At 37.0% G+C, this 21489-nt stretch overlaps 1 protein-coding gene and 1 pseudogene across 10 annotated transcripts in view; one reads left to right on the forward strand and one right to left on the reverse strand.

Moving 5' to 3' along the window:
* The window catches only part of ST6GALNAC3 (ST6 N-acetylgalactosaminide alpha-2,6-sialyltransferase 3), a 478754-nt gene that overhangs the window by 196330 nt on the left and 260935 nt on the right, over positions 1-21489 (forward strand). For all 10 annotated transcript variants that reach the window (XM_039838615.1, XM_039838618.1, XM_039838619.1 and 7 more), the window contains exon 2: positions 9055-9249. In XM_039838615.1, the coding sequence (XP_039694549.1) occupies positions 9055-9249 (195 nt within the window). The remainder of the gene's footprint in view (positions 1-9054; positions 9250-21489) is intronic.
* LOC120583471 (uncharacterized) lies at positions 19281-19399 on the reverse strand (annotated as a pseudogene).

Genomic DNA, 21489 nt, shown 5'->3' on the forward strand with positions numbered 1-21489 from the left:
CATATACTGACTCATTTAGTATATCTTGACCACCCGAAGGCTATGATAGGATGCTGGTGGGAATCTGTTTTCATTCCTGTAAAGTACTTGGCACTGTATTTGAAACTTGCTGAGCCACAGCAAACTTGCAGGTCCCTCCCCTCAGAAAATTGGCCATTGTCTGTTGTCCTTATTAGAAGGACAGAGTATCCTTTTGTTATCCACTTTTCATTCCCTGATGTGAGATTCTAACTTTAAGTGTTATTCTCAGATAAGAGTTTGTTTTCTAAAAAATATGAATTCTTGTAAGTCTTCATTGCATGCCATATAAAGGATGTTGCTTTAATCAGGTTTACTGCCATTCAGATCTGCAAATTCTGTCAGGAACTTCAAAGCAATTCTCAGTGATGAGTCCAGGTCAACAAATACTCAAATTCTTCTCTCTTCATTTTATATTCCCATCCAATTCTTCTTCCCCCACCTCCCCACCACACCCACATGAAATCTACACAGAAATCTCCAAGTGAGGTGAATTAAGAGGAAAAAAGAAGAATTTATGGAGTTTTCCATTTATAGGAAAACATATTTTTCCTCTTATAAGAAAACATATTTTCCTAGTGACTAATATGAAACTTTTTGGATAATTCACCACATGTATTTAGAAGAGAATAACTTTTTAATTCCTCTATCCTTCCTTCCTTCCTTCCTTCCTTCCTTCCTTCCTTCCTTCCTTTGTCCTTCCTTCCTTCCTTCTTCCTTCCTTCCTTCCTTCTTCCCTTTCTCCTCCTCCTTCTTCTTTCAGCCTTCCTCCTTCTTTCCTTCCTTCCTTCTTCTTCCTTCTCCCTCCTCCCTCCTCCTTTCCTTCTTCCTTCCTTCCATTCCTTCCTTCCTTCCTTCCTTCCTTCCTTCCTTCCTTCCTTCCTCCTCCCTCCTCCCCTCCTCCTCCTTCTTGCTTCTTCTTTCCTTCTTTTTCTCTTCCAAAAAGTATTTACTGAATATCTTCTAAATTCAAGACGCTGTGTTTGATACTGCCTGTTTCTCAAAATTTATTCACATCCTCAAGAAATTTTTTAAGACATAATTATAGGGGAATCCTTCCTTCCTTTTCCCTTTCTCCTTACCTCTTTCTTCCATCTTCTTTCTCCACCCACCCCATTCCATCCTATCCCCATCCATGAACTGGAAGCCAGAGAGGAAGAGAGATGAAAAGTGACACTTTAAGCATCCAACCTTCCTTTCTTACTTCACTGGTTATAGGGGAAATTGTGTGAGGTGATATGTCTGAATGTGCTTGAAGAGATAAATGCTGTTCCATGTAAGGTCACGTGGACTCACAGAAAAGTAACATGTCTGAGTTGGTGTCATCATCATCGTCCTTATCACTGTCATTCTCATCATTGTCATGATGCATCTGGGAAGGACTCCTTCCTTAATGACTCTAAGATGACCTGAATGTATCCTTATGCTCCATTTCAGTGTTCTAAACATCTTAAAAGTAAGGATTTGATTCTAAGAGACAAACCCACCTCTTTGTTGGCCTTATTTTGGTTTCAGCAGATGTTTGTAGAAACCAAGTAAGGCCAAAAAAGATGCTAAGGTGGCTGAGAATACAGCAAAAGTACCTGGTTTGATTATCTAAGTACCTTCATTGTTCCTGGTTAGTTAGCACCTCTCTTCCCTCAACAGAATGCTACAGGCACAGGGAGAAGATAACAGGTAGACTATAACATATTTCTTCCTACACTACAAAGATTTCATTAAAAAAATAAATAACTTTAGGACCATCTGCCCCAATCTCTGATATTCTCATCATAAGAACCAGCCCTTTGACTTATATTTTTCTGTCTATCTGTACAGCCACACTAAACAATCACTTTCTGGGTTCTTCATGCTATATACTTAATATCAATCTGCCTTGTATTTCTGAAGAACTTTGATTTCTTTCTGCTATGTGAAAGGACATACACTGAAGCAATTCGATAAAGATGAGGCCAAATGAGATAAAACTGGTTTTATATAATTTTTCAAAGTGAAATAAACTCAATGAACGTAGCCATGATTGTTTTCATTTGATGTCGTAGTGATTTGAAAGTCAAATCTGGCCAGGAAAACTTAAATCCCCTCCTCCAATAAAATAAGAAAAATGTGCATATTGAAAACTCATCGATGTTTTTCATTAAAGTTTTAAAGTAGATGTTAGAAAGTTCACTGAGACTTCTTATCATGTCATCTGACAAATTCACAATGCTTTTGTTAACTTGAACTTCTTTATAGTGTTTGCAGCTGTAAGAAGTCTCCACTGGGAAAAAAATATTCTTGAGGAAATTTTGGGCACATGTGATTTTTCCCTAGGACTAGCTTTTTGCACAGAATAATTTGACAGTTGTGCCCATGAGAACTCTATTGCCTTGGTTTTTGTTTGTCAGATTTGTAAATTCTTACCGCATTAATTATACCCATGTCTGAAAGTAGGCTCCAAATACTTAGCGCAGGTCACCATATCGATAGTGTTCTACTACTTTTAACCATTTTTTTTTAACAAAATGTTTTGCTGTCTTATTAAAATCAACATTTTGCTGAATAGCTGAATAAAAGGATCATGGAATTGTGGTGCTGAGAAAGGAAGGCATACCCACTCTCTCATGTTGGTTCCTACAAACTGCCTGCAATGACTCCATACTATTGATTGATATAGGGAACCTAATGTTTTTTTAGCAGACTTGGAAGAATAAATAATTGCATTATTTTTCCTGAGTGCTAACCAATGGTACCCTGTAAGTCTTTTTAATACTGGGCATAAAGCCAGATTTAGGCAAAATTAATTAAATTTGCCCACAAATTACTGATTTTGAAGTAAATATTATTACCATGCTTTAGATCAGCCTCTTAGATTTCCATATGAATTAAGTATTTTGTTTATTGACAAAATTTATTACAAAATCTACTTAGCATTAGTACTAGTTTTTAAAATTTATGAACCAGTTTTGTAAGAGCATCCCCATTGGTATGAGTAACAATTAACAACTTAGTTAATTCAGTCATTAAAACACAGGCTCCAGAGTCAGAATATCTGAGTTCAATACCTTTCTTTATATTTCCTTGCTCTGTGACCTTGGACCAGCCACTTAATCTCTCTACAGCTATATATATATAGCTTTACATAATTAATTTTTTTTTTGGTCTGGAAATACAGAAGTATTTTGCCAAACGATAGCTCTCAAATATCTTCTGTTATGACTATGATGATCATTCATACATATGCACTCTACTTGGATTTTATTCTTAGTGCCCTTTCTAGGAGAAAAAAAGCTAATCTCTGAAAGTAACAATTGCAGTGTTCATATTGACATAATGCTCACTAGTGAAATCTGATGAAATAGTCCATTGTTGTTTTTGTTGTTATCCTTCCTGAAAGGGTCTTTCCCATCTCCCAATCCATTGACCATACCACTTCCAGGGAGAGCTTTCCCATATCAGGTCTAATCCTGTCTAGCCCATGCTGATTATGGAAGGTCTTGTATATCTGGACCTACAGTGTAGGTCCAGACTCTTTGGCATGATATACAAGACCTTCCATAATCAGATCCCTTCTTGCCTGTCTAGCTCCACTCCCTTTGCCCTCCCCAAAGCCTACTCTCAAAATCTAACCTGCTTACCTTATCACATTTTCTTCATCTGCCTCCTGGATTCTGAAATATTGCTTATTCTCCCATGTTGACCTTGTTTGATGTTCACTACTTTCTTCTTGATAAGCACAATAATTCTCTCACCAGCTACACTGCCTAAAGTTGCTCTTGTTAAGCTCTTGTACGGACTCCACCAATATAGAACCATCTACCATTTTATTGCACTCCTTTTCTTGTTCTCCCAACAAATGAGTGAGGTTTTCTCCAGAGCTCAGTATAGTTTAATAAGCAGGATCCAGTTTGTTGATTCAATAGTGAAAACAAAACAAATGAAGGCTTTATTTATATACCCTGAGCTTTGCCAATTTATCCTTGTACAAATGAAAATAAACTTTATTACTTTCAGGGAGAACTGGATTTGGAACTTGGCCAATGGCACAAGGTAGAATTCCATTGATGGCACAACTTTTTACATAGTAAAGAATTTGTATTTGGTAAGGTCACAAATAGGCAATAGGTAAGGACCTGCCAGTGTGTGAGGTGATTGAGCACTGATATAAATAATACAATTGACGTGGTACTTTATATTATTAAATAAATGACAGCATATGGACAAAAGTCTACACCATTTTACCCTGGTAAGAAATTAATTAATACTATTTAAATAGAAAAATGCACCTTTATGCTATTGTTTATTATTTATGAAAAAGTAACAAAATAAAATCTAGCAACTGACTAAATTAAAAGTTAAGATTATTCTGTGGTTAAAGACTAACTCTGTGGTAGAAAGAATAAAAACATACAAATGTAAATATAGCTTCCAAATTTGCTAGGTCTAAATTTCGCAATTGTTTTCTCCTTAAATAATAAAGTTTCTCCCCATTATATTTTGAAATAGGTATTTCTGCTTAAGTCTAATAAATGATATTCCAACTCTAAAGAATGAGCAACTGGAATGCCACATTTTTGATGCATATTTTTGCAACACAGAGGGCACTAAATTCCAAATGTCTCAGCTGTTAAAGGCCCCTTTCAGACTTGCCCAAAATTAAGAAAAAAGAAGAAAGCTTTCTATGATGCAGTTCATCAGATCTGTTTGGGCACAGTGACATTCTCTCAGAGCCTGTATGGATAAGTTGCACTGAATAGTTCAAGGGTTTGCAGATGCTTGGAATAATTGAGAAAAAGACATCTCTAAATTCTTATCATGCATTTACATGGGCTGGCTGATCCTCGCCAATTGGCTCATGTCCACCAGGGCTCTGATCATTAGTAGTTATATCATAATAATAACATCTTCTGTTTTTTCAGTGCTCACTGTGTGCCAGAACTGTGCTCTGCATTTTCTAACCCTTGTGTCATTGAATGTTCATGCTTCTGATCTTAGGAGAATGATTATTAAATTTATGCTAGATTTTTGCCATATGAAAGTTTGTCAGACTGAGTCTTTTCTAAATTATAAACTTGACAAGTCTTTACTGTTGTTTTTACTTACCTAATTGTTGGTTGTTGAATCTAGGTGATGCTCTGATTACTTCAATAAAGGCAGCAGTGATCACTTCTATAAACAAATTGTTAGACATAGAACACATGTGTAAACAGGTAGCATCTTCTAATTTGCTGAGCGTTGATGGACTCAAAACAGTTGCTAGAACAAGCCAATGATGGAATAAATTTAAGTCAAACAATTAGAAGCAGGGCATTATAGTGTGTTAAATGGAAAATTCAAATAAAATGGATTGATACATTTTCACATGGTTGGAAAGTGAAGAATATTTCGGAATTATAAAATATGGTACATTTATCCTTTCATCATACTAATGTAAGATAGATGGGGCAGATAATTGCATCTGAATTAATGTATTTCGCTTATTATTTTTTGTTTTACGATTTGAACCCTGTCTACTTCCTTAGCATCATCTCCCACTACATGCAATCTACAGTACTCTTTTGCCAAGTGATTTGCAAGTTTCTGACCAAATTAAGGCCTTCTGAACTTTCGTGCCTTAGTCTATGCTGTTCCTTCTGCCTGGAATGCCCTTCTCATCTTCACTTATCTAACTCCTCCGCATTCTTCAGGACTCCATTTGAATACCACCTCCTCGGGCAAGCACACCTTGAATTGTCCATCATACAACTCTCCCTTCCATTTCCTCTGGGCTGTCATAGCAACCTGAACATACCTCCATTACCTTATTTGATGTGTAGTATTACACTTTTCTGTTTACTTTCTATCTGCACTAAGTTGTGACTCTTTGGAAGCATGGTCTGCTTTTTTGGTTTTATTTCTATTTTTCAACACTTCACCAAATCTATACAGAGTATAGATTTAATGGGCAATTGTGACTTGAAAGAGTGAATACATTCATATGTCATGCATATCAGTGTTTTTTCACTTCCCTAACTCCCACATCCCTGCTCCCCAACAGACTCTCTCTGCATTCTGGTATGTATAGACTCTGAAAAGCCTCATCATGGTTTTTTTTGTAATTGCTGAAGCTCATGATCTGGCAGAAATGACTGCTAGAAAAATGCACTTTCACATCGAGTCCTGTTGTCCTTGCCTTGTAGAGCACAGAATGCGCTTGAAGTTATACCTTTTCTAGTGAAACTTCAGAGTAGTTTTATATCAGCACTATGAGAATGATTTCATGTTGAACAAGAATATGGAAGCATGAAGAAGGGCAAAGAATCAGGTCCAGGTAACACAACAGAAATTGGACTAGAAGCCTGAGTTATGAAAAGAGCACCTAAGCCCACTGCAAAATATTATTCCAGATCAATCACAGAGGAGTCAGTGTCTGGCTTTCTCTCTCCATTTGCTCACCTCATCCTCTCTGTACTCATTACTTGGTTCCTTTTGGTCGGACATGGGATGCAGACACAGATTATTAGGGAGCAGATTATTATTTTGCAACTGTGATTTCATTCAATTTTGAAGTATCTCTCAAAATGATTGATTTATTTTTGTCTCATTTATGTATTATGTATGTGTTGTTATGCGCTATCAGATAATTCGGAAAGGCCATCTATACTTTGGTCCCCAAACCCCCAGCCATGCAGTGCAGTGTAGTGACCAAGAGAAACAGAGAGCCGTGCTGGGCTCTGGACTGGACAAAGGCACAAATCCCATCTGGGTCTCCTTCAGTGCAAACTGCTGTTTTGCAACAAGCTACCCGATGGTGATAAAAAGGTTCTTACCTGTTTACTTAATGGGTCACTGGCCCCTTTGCTTTTATTTAGCCATCTGTTCTGGTCTGTGTTCCTTTAAACTTGTAAGATCCATCACCTCGTTTAAGCTGTTACCTTGACACATTGCAATGTTGTGGACATAATGATTCCACAGAGGAGCAAATTAAAAATGGTTTTTCATGATTAGAAGGTTAAATGAGGTAAGGCTGTGGTGGTTAGTGATGAGATAAGGGGTTTTGAGGAGGCAGAACTCAAAGGACTTTCAGGTAATTGAAAAATTTGTCTGGTTAGAGAGAGGGATGGGGTTTTTACAAACTATAGGGGCTAAGAGCAAAGACTTCCTTTGGGTGTCTCTGATTTCTGGAGGTTTATTCTATTGCCCTTACAGAGAGTGTGACTATGGGCTCAGGGAGGCTACAGGGGCTGGCTTTGGGTTTCTCTTCTATTTTGGGGACATTCCCTGAAGAGCAAAAAAATAAGCTGATTACACCATGAAGTGGTAAGTTGAAAACACAACAGCAACAGCAACAGCAACAGCAACAACAACAAACATTCAGTCATTCCCAGAAATTTATTTGGCTTCCCTTAAGGTTGAAGGAGAATCAGAGGTCAAGTCCAACTTCATGGAGGAACATTTCATTGTGCCTTCACCCTGGACTTTCAGGCAGAGTTGTTTCTGATGTCTGCCTTCAGCTCTAGACTTGACTTTCCACCTGACTCCTTGACAGCTCCATCCAGATGACCCACCAGTCCCTGAAAACTAGGACTTAGAAAGCCAAGGGCTTTATCTTCTTATTCTCTTAAGTCAGTTCTTGCTCTGACCACTCTGGTTTCTCCTGATAAGACCAGTATTTCTGCGGTTACTGAGACTCAAAATACCAGGCCTCTGACTTTTCTGTCTGCCACTTCTATCCAATTAGTAGCCAAGATTTCTCCCTCCCATCTAATAGAGTTTCTCATGTCTTTTTTCACTTCTTTATTCCCTCTGCCACTGCTCTAGTTTCCATCCCTCATTACCTCTATCCTATCCAATTGGAATAAGTTCCTAACTAGTTGATGTCTACCTTTAGTTCCTCCCTATTCCAAGGCATCTTAAACACCGATGTTTGATTATAATAGTCACCTTTAAAACAAACAAACATGAAAAAACATAAAAAAACAAACGAAAGCCTCCTTTGAATTTCCACCACCTAGCAAACTCAGTAAACTTCTTAGCTTGGTATCCAAACAGTCCCCATAACGGTATCATTTGTGTTTCCAGCTTTTTTGTTTTCTCTGTACCCCAGTAAGAGAAAGTGCTATGTGACTGTGAATAACCCCGTGTTTTCTTGCCTCTTTGCTCTGTCCCTCTGCCTAGAAAGCTCCACTTACACTTCTCTACTGATTAAAACTCATGCATTTTATCAAACTCAGTCTCAAACACATCTCTGCTTTCCCTCACCCCAGTAGGATGCAGTTGCTCCTGCTCTTGTTCCACAGCAACATATTTAGGGGGATGTTCTTAAGCTGCTTGGCATGGATTTTTTTCCTACTCTTATTGTTAGCTTTTTGGATCCAATAGCACAGGCAAAGTCTTGTACACGTGGAGGGTGCTAGATAAAGACACAGAATAATGCTTGATGATATTTTGTCTACAAGAATACAAAAAATCTGTCCATCCATTCATTTATTCACTATGCTATGTAAGATACTGTGTCAAGGACCTGGGATACAGAGATCAGTATGACATAGAACACCCCGATTCTCTAGAAACTCACAGTTACATGAAGGAAAAGTCAATAAATAATTATTACAGAATGAAAATTTACAACAATGATAATGCCTTCAAGGTGTTGAAGTGGTGAGACTTTTTACCTCTAGTAAAAAGATTGAAGAGATGATGGTGGGGAAGGAATTGAACAATTAGGAGGGACTTCTTAAAGTTGAGAATGCCCGTTTTAGTTTTAAAAATTGCATAGCAGTTGTCAAAGAAGATAGGGAGGTAAGGAAAGGAGGAGTAGGAATAGAATAGAAAGATAATCCAAGAAAGCTACTCCGCTTACTCTCAGAGGCTCAGTACACTAAGGCAACCTGGTCGCTAAATAATTATTTTCTGTCTCCAAGTAAAAATATGCTAAATGACAGAGTCCTTTGTTACCTTTGAAAGAAAAAAGGAGAGGAATAAAGAAACCTCCTTTTGTGACTGCTTTTGGTTGAAAGTCATTCATTCATTCATTCATTCATTTTTCTTCTTCTTCCTTTTTTTGATGTTTTGTAGAGAAAGTCTGTGATTGCAGTGAGCTTCATAGCAGCGTTCCTCTTCCTGCTGGTTGTACGCCTTGTAAACGAAGTGAATTTCCCATTGCTACTAAACTGCTTTGGACAACCTGGTACAAAATGGATACCATTCTCCTATACACACAGACGGCCCCTTCGAACTCACTACGGATACATAAATGTGAGGACACAAGAGGTAAGACCTCAGAGGGTTACCAAGGATTCAAGGGTATCCATGGTAACAGCATTTTTTAAGAGCAAGATGGCTCCCAATCATTCAACTAACTCTATCTGCTGTGGCGAGCTTCTTTGGGTCCCCAACATTTTCTGCTTTCTCATTCTTAGACAGTTAGTGACAAAAGTCTAAAGTCTGCTACCCTTCCTACATCAAGTCTTCTGATTCACTAGCTTCATGTGGAGTTAAGGAAGCAATTACCTGTTTTCCTGATAGTTTGTGGCTTAACATACATATCTTTTTATTTATTAACTCTGATCAGCAGTTACCAGCTAGAGAACTTGCTGGCATTACTTCTTGTAGGTCAGCTGGTTAGGGACAACTCTTTGTAGAATTGTAGAAAAGCATTTATACTCTTTAAAATGCTATAATCCTTAGACCTGGAGCTAGAAAAGGGCAAGCTGATTCTAAAATTGTCAACGGCTGCAGAGATAATGAGATTTAAAGAGTTTCCAAATTTAAAGGGGTTAAAATTATTTAAATCCTATAATCACTGAACCTCTAAATCTTGGAGGTACATTGGCAACTAGAAAGTGCATATTATGCTAGCACTCTTGCAAGCCAGGATTTGTATCATGGAGTGAAGGAAAAAATAACGAACTTCACAAAATGTATGAAGTGTATAGAAGTCGTTAGTAAAATCATTTTCACTATTTGTTTCTATGAAGTGGGATGAACGCGGGGTTAGATGCAGAGTCTAATCCTGTTTGGAGTTGTTGGTGACAAAGTTATAAGTCACCAGTTTGTCTACCTCACTGAGAAGAGTTTTGGATCAGATCCCATTGAAAGGTCATTTTGTAAAGATAATAGAGAGGAGAATTATGCACAGAATGCTTCTCCTGTTCTGAGAGTTATTCTTAGCATCCAGAGAAGGATATTGAAAGCTGGTTTGGTCCATCACCATTCGTAGCCAATATCATACCTGAGTCATTGCTTCTGGTTAATTTGATTCCTTGAAAATGGCTTCTGTATCTGCAGGATTTACAGGGTTTTTATTAGACGTTTATAGTAAAAAAAAAAAAAAGAGGCACTATTAATAACATAAATTGTTAGGGTCTTGCTTGATGTTTATCCTTTCATTGGTTTTAAATTATTTTTTTAGAAAGTGTTTATTGTTTGAATTTGCTGTGTCGTAATAAATTGATTACTTTATAAAAATTATCTCAGAGAATAGTTTGTCTCACTCTCGTGTTTCATTACTTTTATTTCTGGCTGTCACTTAATATTCTGTAACCCTACTGGATCATGTTAATCATTTCACAAGTGCCTGTCACAGGTGGAAAATGAAACATGTGACTAAAATTTTTTACAAATTACTCTCATGAGGAAAATCCCACCAAAAATCAAGAACCCTTTCATTCGTTTAAATGTTAATGGATTGGATTTTGGAATGTTAAAGGAAAAACTGACCTAGGGAGGTAGTTTTTGAATTAGACATATTAACCAGGCTATCTTTGATAGTCTTTTGGTATAGTTTTTTAGACAATGACTTCACCACAGGATATTGGTCATTATTTTGGTCCTGTAGAAGTTATTTCTTGGGAGGAACCATGATCATAGTAAAGTGGTTTTAGGCTTTGGAGGCACACAGACATGATTTGAGTGCCAGTTCTCACACATAAAAATAGGGATGACGACATCAACTAGCAAAGTTATTACAAGAATTAAATAGGGAAAAGTGTATGAGATGCCTAGTTTCAAACTGATGCTCAGTGAATGAGTTTGTTTTATTTTCCCTATATTGATCAGTTATGACTTGAACTGCTCCATATGAATAACAGCAAAATACCACAGTCCAGAATGCCAGACTTTATATTTAAATTTTAAAGAATCGAGGCTCAGGGCAGTAAACTTGTGAAGGACTTCCCAATCTCATTAGAAATCAGGGTTTTGTAACTTAAAACCACAATGAAAAGAGGGGGAAAAAAGCACTGAGCATCAGTTTGAAACTAGGCATCTCATACACTTTAATAGCAACCTTCAAGCCTTGCTTCAAAGGCAGCCACACTCTCTTGTCTCCTTATTCACTATATTCTAATCCGAAGAAAGGTCAAAACCCATGGCTCAGCTGAGAAGTGATCTATTTATTTTAAGATGCTGGTCCTTGAGGTTTTCTCAGAAGTTTCTCAGAAGAAAACTTGTGCTTTCGAGAAACCACCAGACTTACCAGAATTTTTTTAAATACGTGGACATGCCAACAATGATTTCCAGACCTAGGATATCTGCAAACACGATGGTGGTTTTACTGGCTGATGCTTCAGCTAGACCAGACACTGCTGCCACTAGACATAGATTTTATGAGTGGAAACGTTTACGAGAATGTCTGTCTCTCCACTACTGTCTAAAACAAGGTGGGAGTGAAGGTGGCCAAATTAGATTGAAAATTTAGTAGACACAGTGGAGAGCTGAGTTGCTTGGGAACAAAATCTGATTCTCTGGTTATCTTTAAAAATGTGATGAGTTCTCGTCCCTTTGGCTTGACACTAGTGGAAATATAGGCAATCTCATGAATCTGTGACAGTCTGCCCTGAAGGACTCACATATAGTAAATTATACCCAGTTTAAGCTCATTTTTATTTTATCAGTTCACCTAGTTTTTCAAAGATCTGTTCCCAAGAGAAGTACAAGAAGTAAAAGTATAAGGAACATGGAAAGAAGAAACATGTAGACTCGCTTATAATTCAGATTGTTGGAGAATTTTTTTTTTTTCTCATTCAACCCCATAAAAAGGAATCTGTTGTGAAAACTATAAGGACTTTTCCAGAGGAGATAAATTGAAGAATTAAAATACCCCTCCCACTCTATAATGACAAATATAATGCAGTTGGTGATTGGCTCCCATCCTTTGCCCTGTCTCTTTCCCTTTCTTAACCAGTGTGGATAAAGTTCTTATATATGAGGGAGAAGAAATCTTGAGAAGTGGGGAATCAACATAAGTGCCAACTATGTGACTGCTCAAATCCTAAAGTCTGATCTGGCCACAGAACCCATAATGCCTCAAGGATGTTTGAGCTGACAACAACCATGAGGCAGCACCAGACCAAAGCTTAGACCAAAGGTGATTTAGATTTTACAACAGGGTCTATACTTCCCTTCCTCCCCACCTCCTTTAATTTTTTGACCCACTAGCTGCTCAGACTTTGCCTTGCCAAGTCACTACTGTGTTAATAATGCAACTCTCCATTTAAATAGGACTGAATTTGGGCATTCCCACCTTTGGCTTTAAGGCAGTTACTGTATTATGGGTAAAAAGCATAACCCATACATGTTTTTTAAAAAACAGCATATCAACATATCCATGCTTGGCAATATCCTGTGAACTCTACTTTCTCCTTAACACACATTTTAGTGATCCGTTTTAAATCAATTAACAGTGTAATAGGAAAGGTGTAAACGATGAAGGTACCTTAAGCCTTCGTTCAAGGGAATCATTGTTTCTCCTCATTGTGATCATGGCAAATTTTGAAGAAAGAGAAGAAAGTGAATTTCAGGCTAGGTTCTGTCTGTAGTTTCCAGATCATGCAATCAGTCACCATGGTTTTTCGTCGTCGTCGTCGTTGTTGTTGTTGTTGTGTGACCTAGTACGAAGACATTGCTCAGAGCAAATAACCTGCAACTTATTTGCATTAACCATTAGATAAGAGAATCAAGCTTTGACAATCAATAGAATGCCACATCCAGATCTTCTTGGTGATCAGTAGGGGTGGAAGATGTCTCTTTTAGAGCTGATAAAAGAACCTTAATGTGCTAGAGCTGCAGAGGTTTTCTGGTATTTGGGGAAAAGTGAGCTTTCAGATGGTGCCTAAAGATGTGCCAAGTGAAGAAGCACAAGATTTCCAGAACACAGCAATCAGGTTGTAGGGGTGCATATTGATTGGCTTAACAATTTAATGAGGCCAAACATGCTTCTTTAAATAATGAGAACATTTTAAAGCCTCAAGTAGACTAAATAAGAATACTTAGGATCAGTTGCTGTGACAGACAGGCCGCACCATCCTAATTAAAGATGTGCATAACATATTGATGTTGCAATAGAATTTTCCAAGTTGTAGTTATAGCAACAATTAAGGAACAGAGCTGCCTTTCTTGGTAATAAAAGCACACATTCTACACATTCAAATAAATGTCCACATGTAACTAAAGCTGATATGAATAGGTTTTCTATATTTGGGAATATAGGCTTTGGATTTTATGTAAGTACATTGAGAACAATTATATGCAAATATATGTTCCAAAACTTTAAAACTAATCAATTTAATTGTTAATTAAATTCTGAATATTCACATTTGTATAGTCATAAAGAAAAAGAAATTTCAACTGTTAAATTATTATAGAAAAAGAAACAACTAAATTAATATATAATAACGATTACTTATTTGACATGTACATATCGGATTAATCATTTTAAACATAATTTATCTTTTTCCCAAGCATAATGGCATGTATTTGCTAAGTGGAGAAGTGATTATGTTTCTCACTCTGCTTATAAAATATCAACTCCCAAAGAATGGCCATATCTCAAGGCAATCTATGCTCTAGTACCAAAAGAGAAGGACAGATATCATTGTACGGTAAAACAATTCCAGACAGCTTTTGTGAGGGAGATGAGACGTGTGTGTAGGAGGATTAGGCGGGATAGAGAGAGAAGAAAAAATAGAGTTGAGGATGTCGATGAGGTATAATTTTCCCTTCTTCCTTTCTAGGTTCTTTGGCCGATCTAATAATTAAATCGACATAAGACAAGTTACGAGGAGAAAAATAAACTCAATTTCATACAGCAGGCCTACAAAGATATGAGACTCAAAAAGCGGTCAGGCAATAGAAGCTTATATGCTATCCTGACATGAGGAAAGGGATTGGAGTCTGGGGCTTCAGAGAGAGGAAAGCAATTCATAGGATAATAAGAAGAGCAGATGTTTGGTAAACAAATGTTTGCCCTGCTATGCAGACAGATTTCTTAGGTGAGAGTTATCTCTGTTGTCACAAATGACAAGATTTCATTCTTTTTTTATGGCTGAGTAATATTCCATTGTATATATGTACCATTTCTTCTTTATCCAATCATCTATTGATGGAGACTGAGGTTGCTTCCATATCTTAGCTATTGTACATAATGCTGCAGTGAACAAAGGAATGCATTTATCTTTTTGAATTCGTATTTTGGATCTTCGGATAAATACTCAGAAGTGGCATTGCTGGGTCATGGTAGTTCTATTTTTAATTTTTTGAGGAACCTCAATACTGTTTTCCATTATGGCTGCATCAATTTGCAATCCCACCAACAGTTCACGAGAGTTCCCTTTCTTCCACATCCTCACCAACACTTGTTGTTTGTAGATTTTTTGATGATAGCCATTCTAATAAGTGTGAGGTGATATCTTATTGTGGTTTGAATTTTTGATGATTAGTGACGTTGAGCATCTTTTCATATGTCTATTGGCCATCTGTATGTCCTGTTTGGCGAAATGTCTATTCATGTCCTCTGCCCATTTTTAAATTGCATTATTTGTTTTGTTGGTGTTGAGTTGAGTGAGTTCTTAATCTATTTTCAATGTTAACCCCTTATAAGATGTATCATTAGCGAATATCTTCTCCCATTTGGTAGATCATCTTTTCCTTTTGTTGATGGTTTCCTTGTGACAAAATGGATGAACCTAGAGTGAAATGCTAAGTGAAATAAGTCAGACAGAGAAAAACAAATACCATCTGATTTCACTTATATATGGAATCTAAAAAACAAAATAAATGAACAAATAAGACAGAAACAGACTCATAGAGAGAAAACAAACTGATGGTTGCCAGATGGAAGAGGGTTGGGAGGCTGGGTGAAAAAGATGAGGGATTAAGAAGTAGAAATTGGCTATTAAAAAACTTATTGAGGGGTCATTTTGTCAGTAATATAGATGTTTAACCACTATGCTGTACAACTGAAACTAATATAATAGTGAATGTCAACCGTAATTGAAAAAAAAAAAAACAGTTATCTCTAGTAATAGCTCTCTTGCTGGTATAGGTCCCCTTTCTAATGTAAATTTCCCTTAGAAAGGGCAATTTCTACTCTGTTTTTAAAGCTCTCCTGTGTCAGCAGCTTCTTAAAATAGTCAGCTTAAAAGAATCTCCATGCCAAAGAGGCACATCTTGGGGTGGCACATTCTGCTATCCTTCAGAGAAAAGAGCAAAAGTAAAAGTTCAGAGGGTACACTGTCCATTTTTTTTCAGCTCCTTCCACTCCCAGTAGGCCAAGAGCACTATGCCATAGTCATGATAAACTTCTGTCTGTGCTGGTAATCACCACTACCTCATACTCTGTTGTTCCATTTCTTACCTCTCTCTGGTTCCACTACCCTTAGTTCTAATCTCTGGGCTCCTCATTTTGTTTGGCTGGTTATCCAGTCTTGCGGTGCCCTTACCTTGGTCCTGCTGCCCCCCAAACCACATAGGCAGCCAGTTACAATGCTTCCCACTTTGTATCCCTGAGATGGACATGGCACCCCATGCCCAAAGGGCCCCCGAGGCACTGCTGCAGGCCTGCATGATCCTCTTTCTTTCCAGAGAAGGAAATCAGACACATGTGGGCACAGCAAATAGGCCAGTCTGGCTGGAATGCAACTTACTCTGGAGTATAGAGGATAGAAAATGCATTCATTAGGTAATTATGAACTTGGAATGCGAAGGGATCCCTGGAAAGGGAGAAACCACACTCATACTTGCAAATCAGTAATACATATAATGTGTATACACATCCCTATACATGGAACGTTATATACAAATATACAGAAAACACATACATCCATATATATGTACATGCATACAATATATACATACACATATGCTCACAGAACAATTTATACTTTCTTAAATACAAACATATATAAATTATATACATATATACTCTAATACATAGTAAAATGGTTAATGGGTATAATTAACCCGCTAGATATATATAGTGCCTCTTGTGCTTGTCTATTCTCCACTGCCCCTTTATTGAAGAAACAGTCTCTTCCCCTTCTGGCCACAAGGATGGGAAGAAAATTCAGGCTAGTGATTTGCCAATCAAGTGATTGGTCAAAAGGTAGACATAGGGCCCAAGATGAGCCATTTTTAACCCTTCCCAAATTTTATTGTTCTTCAGGGTAATGCTGTGGGAAAGGCCCTTTTTTGTTTGATGATAGAGTGTTGAGATATGAGTCTCTGGGTGTCAGTGGCTGTGCTTCCTGGAGAGAATGAGGCCAAGACACTGAGAGAAGCGGAAACTAGTTGTAGAACTAAGGTGTGAGCCTCAACAATTCTCTATTGCTGAGACCAGCCATTATTGAAGCCAGTCTACTGTCCCCATGTGGTTTGAGTATATAAGCCAATAAATCCTTCTCTTTCATGTTTGCTGGTTTCAACTATTTTAGTCACTTGCAACCAAAAATGTTCTAGCCGATATATATATTATACTTTATAGTTATTTTACAACAACAGCAACAGCCAAACATTCTGAAACTCAGCTTTAAACAAGGTGGAGGATGAGAGGAGCTATCTTTCCAAATCCATACGTCAAAACTGCTGGGAGGCTGAGCATGAGAAGACACATCCATCAGTCCCTTAGTCGGCTGAGGTGTCCATAGAGATGCCTGCTGTTTATCTTCCTGCTGAGGGACATATATTTAGGAAATTAGCTTGTCTTTTGAAGGAGGAAAGTAAAGGTCACAATTTTCAAGGTCATGAAGCCAGGAAATGGCTGGACAAGACTGATAACTTGCTCAGTTTCTAATCTTACTCAACTGATAAATCACATACTTTTTATTATAATTATTCAGAAGAAATCTTCCCTATTGCTATGAGACATCATCAGTCAAAATAGATCGATTTTCACTTTACAAATTACATCTGTTATTGATAAAAGATCCATTATCATAGTTTTCAATGATGTATTGGTTCCCTAGGAAGACATAAGAGGATTTTATTCATTACATAACCTTAGGTAGAAAAATGCCTATTTGCCAACTGTCATGTTAACACACTTGAAAGGGGCCTATTAGAATTCAAATATCAAATAATTACCTCATTAGTGACAAGCAAAATAGAACAGAGCACCCGCCAAAGAGCACCCTGATTTGAGAATTGAAAAGATAATAGAACTAGAGGACCCCCAATGGCAAGAAGTTTTGTTCAACTTTTCTCAAGTCCCAGCTAAATAGCCTGACAAAGTGACAAACACAAAACCATTCATCAAGTGGCAGTTAGTATTAACTAATAACTAATATTCATCACTCACCAAATATTTAATAAGTGCTCTCTCTGCTTCAGACAATGTTCTAAGGATCAACAATGAACTCCACTTTAAAGAAAAAATTGAGGTTCATGAAGGAAGAGATAGACTCGGTGACACGTACCTTGGAACAACACCACTCAGAGGGCACTGACATTTCAGCATGAAAGATTAATTCTATTGCTGTGAAGAACAGAGAACATTCAAGTCATTTCAATTAAATAATTGTGTTCAATGTTTGGAAGTTAATTTGTCACTAAGTAGATGGCTTCTGATTGTGATTTCTCATTTTCCAGAGTAGGCTTTCAAAGGCTTCCTTATAAAAGAAAAATATTCATTAAATAATTTTACTTCAAAATTAACTATATAGCTACTATAGCAAATGTTATCCCATAAGGCTTGGGAAATGGTATACCTGGTTAATTGAGTAATCTGGCTTATAGAAATGTTTTAAGTATTTTATAAATATATTATTGACTTAAAGGAAAAATGAAAGTGAGAGTTTTGGTCTGGCAATATAGTGGTTTAAGATAACCTGACAATTCTTCTGCTATAACTTGATTTTCTAGAAACCCTGGATAAAATAGGATATATTATTTAATGTCTAGCTGGCCTTGCCAGAAAGAAGGCACCAGAAACTGAGGAAGGATGGAAAGAGAAGTAAACATGAAAGCTGACGGTGGAGTTTCCTGGGTGTTTATCAGTATCAATAACTGAGGGTGTGGGTAATATCAACCCTATAGGACAAAAGGCAAGGATTGGGTCCAGCAAAGGTGGAGAGTGAGGTACCCTCACGCTGTCCCCCAAAAACCTAAAGCTGGGACTTTACAAGTTCTACCCTAGTAAGAACGTAGGCTAGGAAAGCAACCATGAAAACTGGCACGGAAAACAGAGAAGGAAGCTTATTTATATATTTGGTCTTTGACTAACAAAAAATTGTCCCTGGAAATTAAAAATACTAGACCTGTACCCTAGGGGTCAGTTTGAATTTTATTACTTGATTTTCTAGAAACCCTGCAAGCTGAGAAATCAACCAAAAAATTGGTTCCCAGCTAGTGATAAACTGGGGTTAGAAGCACTTTAACTCCTCTGGATGTTGTTCCCACAACTCAAACACAAGAGATTCTTAAAATGCACAAGAAAAATTATAAACCATATTTATTGTGATTATTCATATGCTTTGCTATAAAAATTATTACTGTTTGATTACAGTGTGTTTCCCTATACCCAATTGCGGTGATTCATAATATACTGCACATTTGCTCTATTAGCCAAATTCCAAATTCCAAAATGTAACTGGTTGAAAGGATTTGGGATGAGGGACTGTGAACCTGTGTGCTTAAGCACTTCACATGCCATTACCCCTTTTAGCCCTTACAGACTACATACTATTTTACTAATTTAACTAGTTTTTTAAGGCCCCAGATTGATAACTATGCCAGTGACTTTATTGTCCTGTGAGGGCAAAAAAAGAGACTAAAATGGCCGTGGTCAGCAAGTTCCATTAAGTGGTTTCATGGAAAGTTTGTCGGTTCTAGTTAGAAAGTTCATCAGACCACACTTATTGAAACCACTACACACTGGGCTCTGGAACTGTAAGGAAGAAAGCACTTTTGTCTAAAAGTACAGAACAATTTTTCTTTTTTATTTTTTTTTTAGACTAGGCAACCCTTGGTTGCCTTTCACAGACTGCAAGGACCTTGTCAGTTTATAATCCCTTATTTTTTATTTTTTATGCCTACGGCACCTGGTCTTCCTAGGTGGTCTCCCATCCCAGTATTAACCAGGGCCGACACTGCTTACCTTCCGAGATCAGACGGGATTGGGCTTGTTCAGGGTAGCATGGCTGTAGACCAGTTTTTCATAATGTTAAATGGTCATAAGCGAGATAGAGTTTACGTAAAGATTATTTCAACTCTTTATTTATTTATTTTTTGTTTGTTTTGTTTTTTGGGTTTTTTTAAATATATTTTAACTCTTTAAATGTAGACATAGAAAGATGGTTTGGAGATAACACAAGATGTTAACTGCAGTGGTCTGTCTGGGTGGTAAATTTTAGATGACATTTTTCTTAAACATGTTTTTCAGTTTTTCTACAATGAGTATGTATTGCATTTATTACGAGAACTAAGTACTTTATTTTTTAAGCACCATCTATCTGTGAGACACTCCAGAGCTGTTTCCATCATCATCATCATCATCGAAAAAAAAAATGAATTTAGAATGTCAAGATAAATATATTGTCTGGAGTACCTTTAAAAGTGAGTACTCTCCTGCTTCTTAAATGTGTGTTGCTTATATAGTGACTTCCTTCCAAAGAATACAATATGGAAAGGGAAAAACATAGTAATTTAACAAAAGAGAAACCTGAAAAATAATACCTCAGCCAGATGATCAAGGTCAACATCAGTAGTGATACATAGTATATATCCTTCATATGATGTCAACATCAATAGTGATAAAACAGTATATATCCTTTATATGATGTGGTGAAAATGGCACTTTGCCTCTGTGCTCTTCTTCCCTCAAACTCTGTTCTAATCATGAGAAAAGCACCAGACAATTCCAAATTGAGGAGCATGCTACAAAACACCTGCCCAGTACTCCTCAAACCTGTTAAGGTCATCAGAAACAAGGAAATTCTGAGAAACCACACAGACAATAGAATCCTAAGGAAACATGACTATTAACTGTAATATGATATACTGGATGGGATTTTGGAACAGAAAAATGACATTAGGTCAAAACTAAGGAAATCTTAATAAAGTGTGGGCTTTAGTTAATAATTACCAATAATGGTTCATTAATTATAACAAATGTATCATACTTATATAAGATTCTGATAATAATGGAAACTGGATATAGGGTATACGGGAACTGTATTGTCTTCTCAGTGTTTTTGTAAATCTAAAACTGTTCTAAAATAAAAAGTTTAATTTTAAAAATGGCTTTAGGTTTCAACCTGTGTATCTGGAAGGTTGAAACTGCCATTAACTGAAATGAGGAAGACCGCAGAAGGAGGTGGTTCAAATAATTTGAAATACATACTAGTCCAGCTCCATAGGGAAGGGATGTATAAGATAAATGCTTTGTGAATACATCATTATTATTCTATACTGAATACAATAGATACTTTTTGCGGGGGGGAGGAGTGAGTATTCTAGAAATAATTATTGCCTTGTCCTCAAAAAGCTTAAGAAATACAAGTCCTTCAAAGATTCCCAAAGATTCCCCCAAGAACACATGCAGAAGTCCGTGTGAGCTTTTAAATTCTCGTAGCTGTACTCATGCACTACAGCAGTTTCTTCCATTGTAATGCAACCCACTGTATGGCAATGTAACTTATTTGTAGAATTCCTAGGAAGGAAAGGTACAAAGTTAATAACATTTTGGTGGTTCCATATACTATTGCATTTTGCCAATGACCCTTTCTAATAAGGTTCAATAATATTTATTGGATCAAGGAGACTTAAGTATCTTTCAGATATCTTATCCAAAGCTCACAGAACGATGTTTTCAACGTGTCCCCAGAAGATGGTAACGATAACATAACAACAGTAATAATAGTAATGATGATGATGATGATAAGCGAACATATCTAGTGCTTACTGTGTTCCAGACACTGTTCTAAATGCTTTACATGTTCTAATTTATTTAAACCTCATAACAGGTAGATATTTTGTAGGTATTTTGCAGATGAGGAAACAGAGACACAGAAAAATTAAGTCACTTGTCCAAGGTTATATTGTCTTTAAGTGGAGTTTGTGAGATTTGTACCTATCTCCATAGTCCCTGCTCTTAACCACCACATATACTGCCTCTTGTAGTAATAGCTACCACTTATATCGTGTAATCACATCTCTGCATGAAAGGACTTGTAAAACTTGGGGATTCGGAAGGGGACTTCTTTCTTCTTCAAAAAATGCCTCTTATATAGACACATA

The sequence above is a fragment of the Pteropus medius genome, unplaced genomic scaffold, assembly GCF_902729225.1.
Source record: "Pteropus medius unplaced genomic scaffold, Ma_sr-lr_union100, whole genome shotgun sequence".
NCBI lineage: Eukaryota > Metazoa > Chordata > Mammalia > Chiroptera > Pteropodidae > Pteropus > Pteropus medius.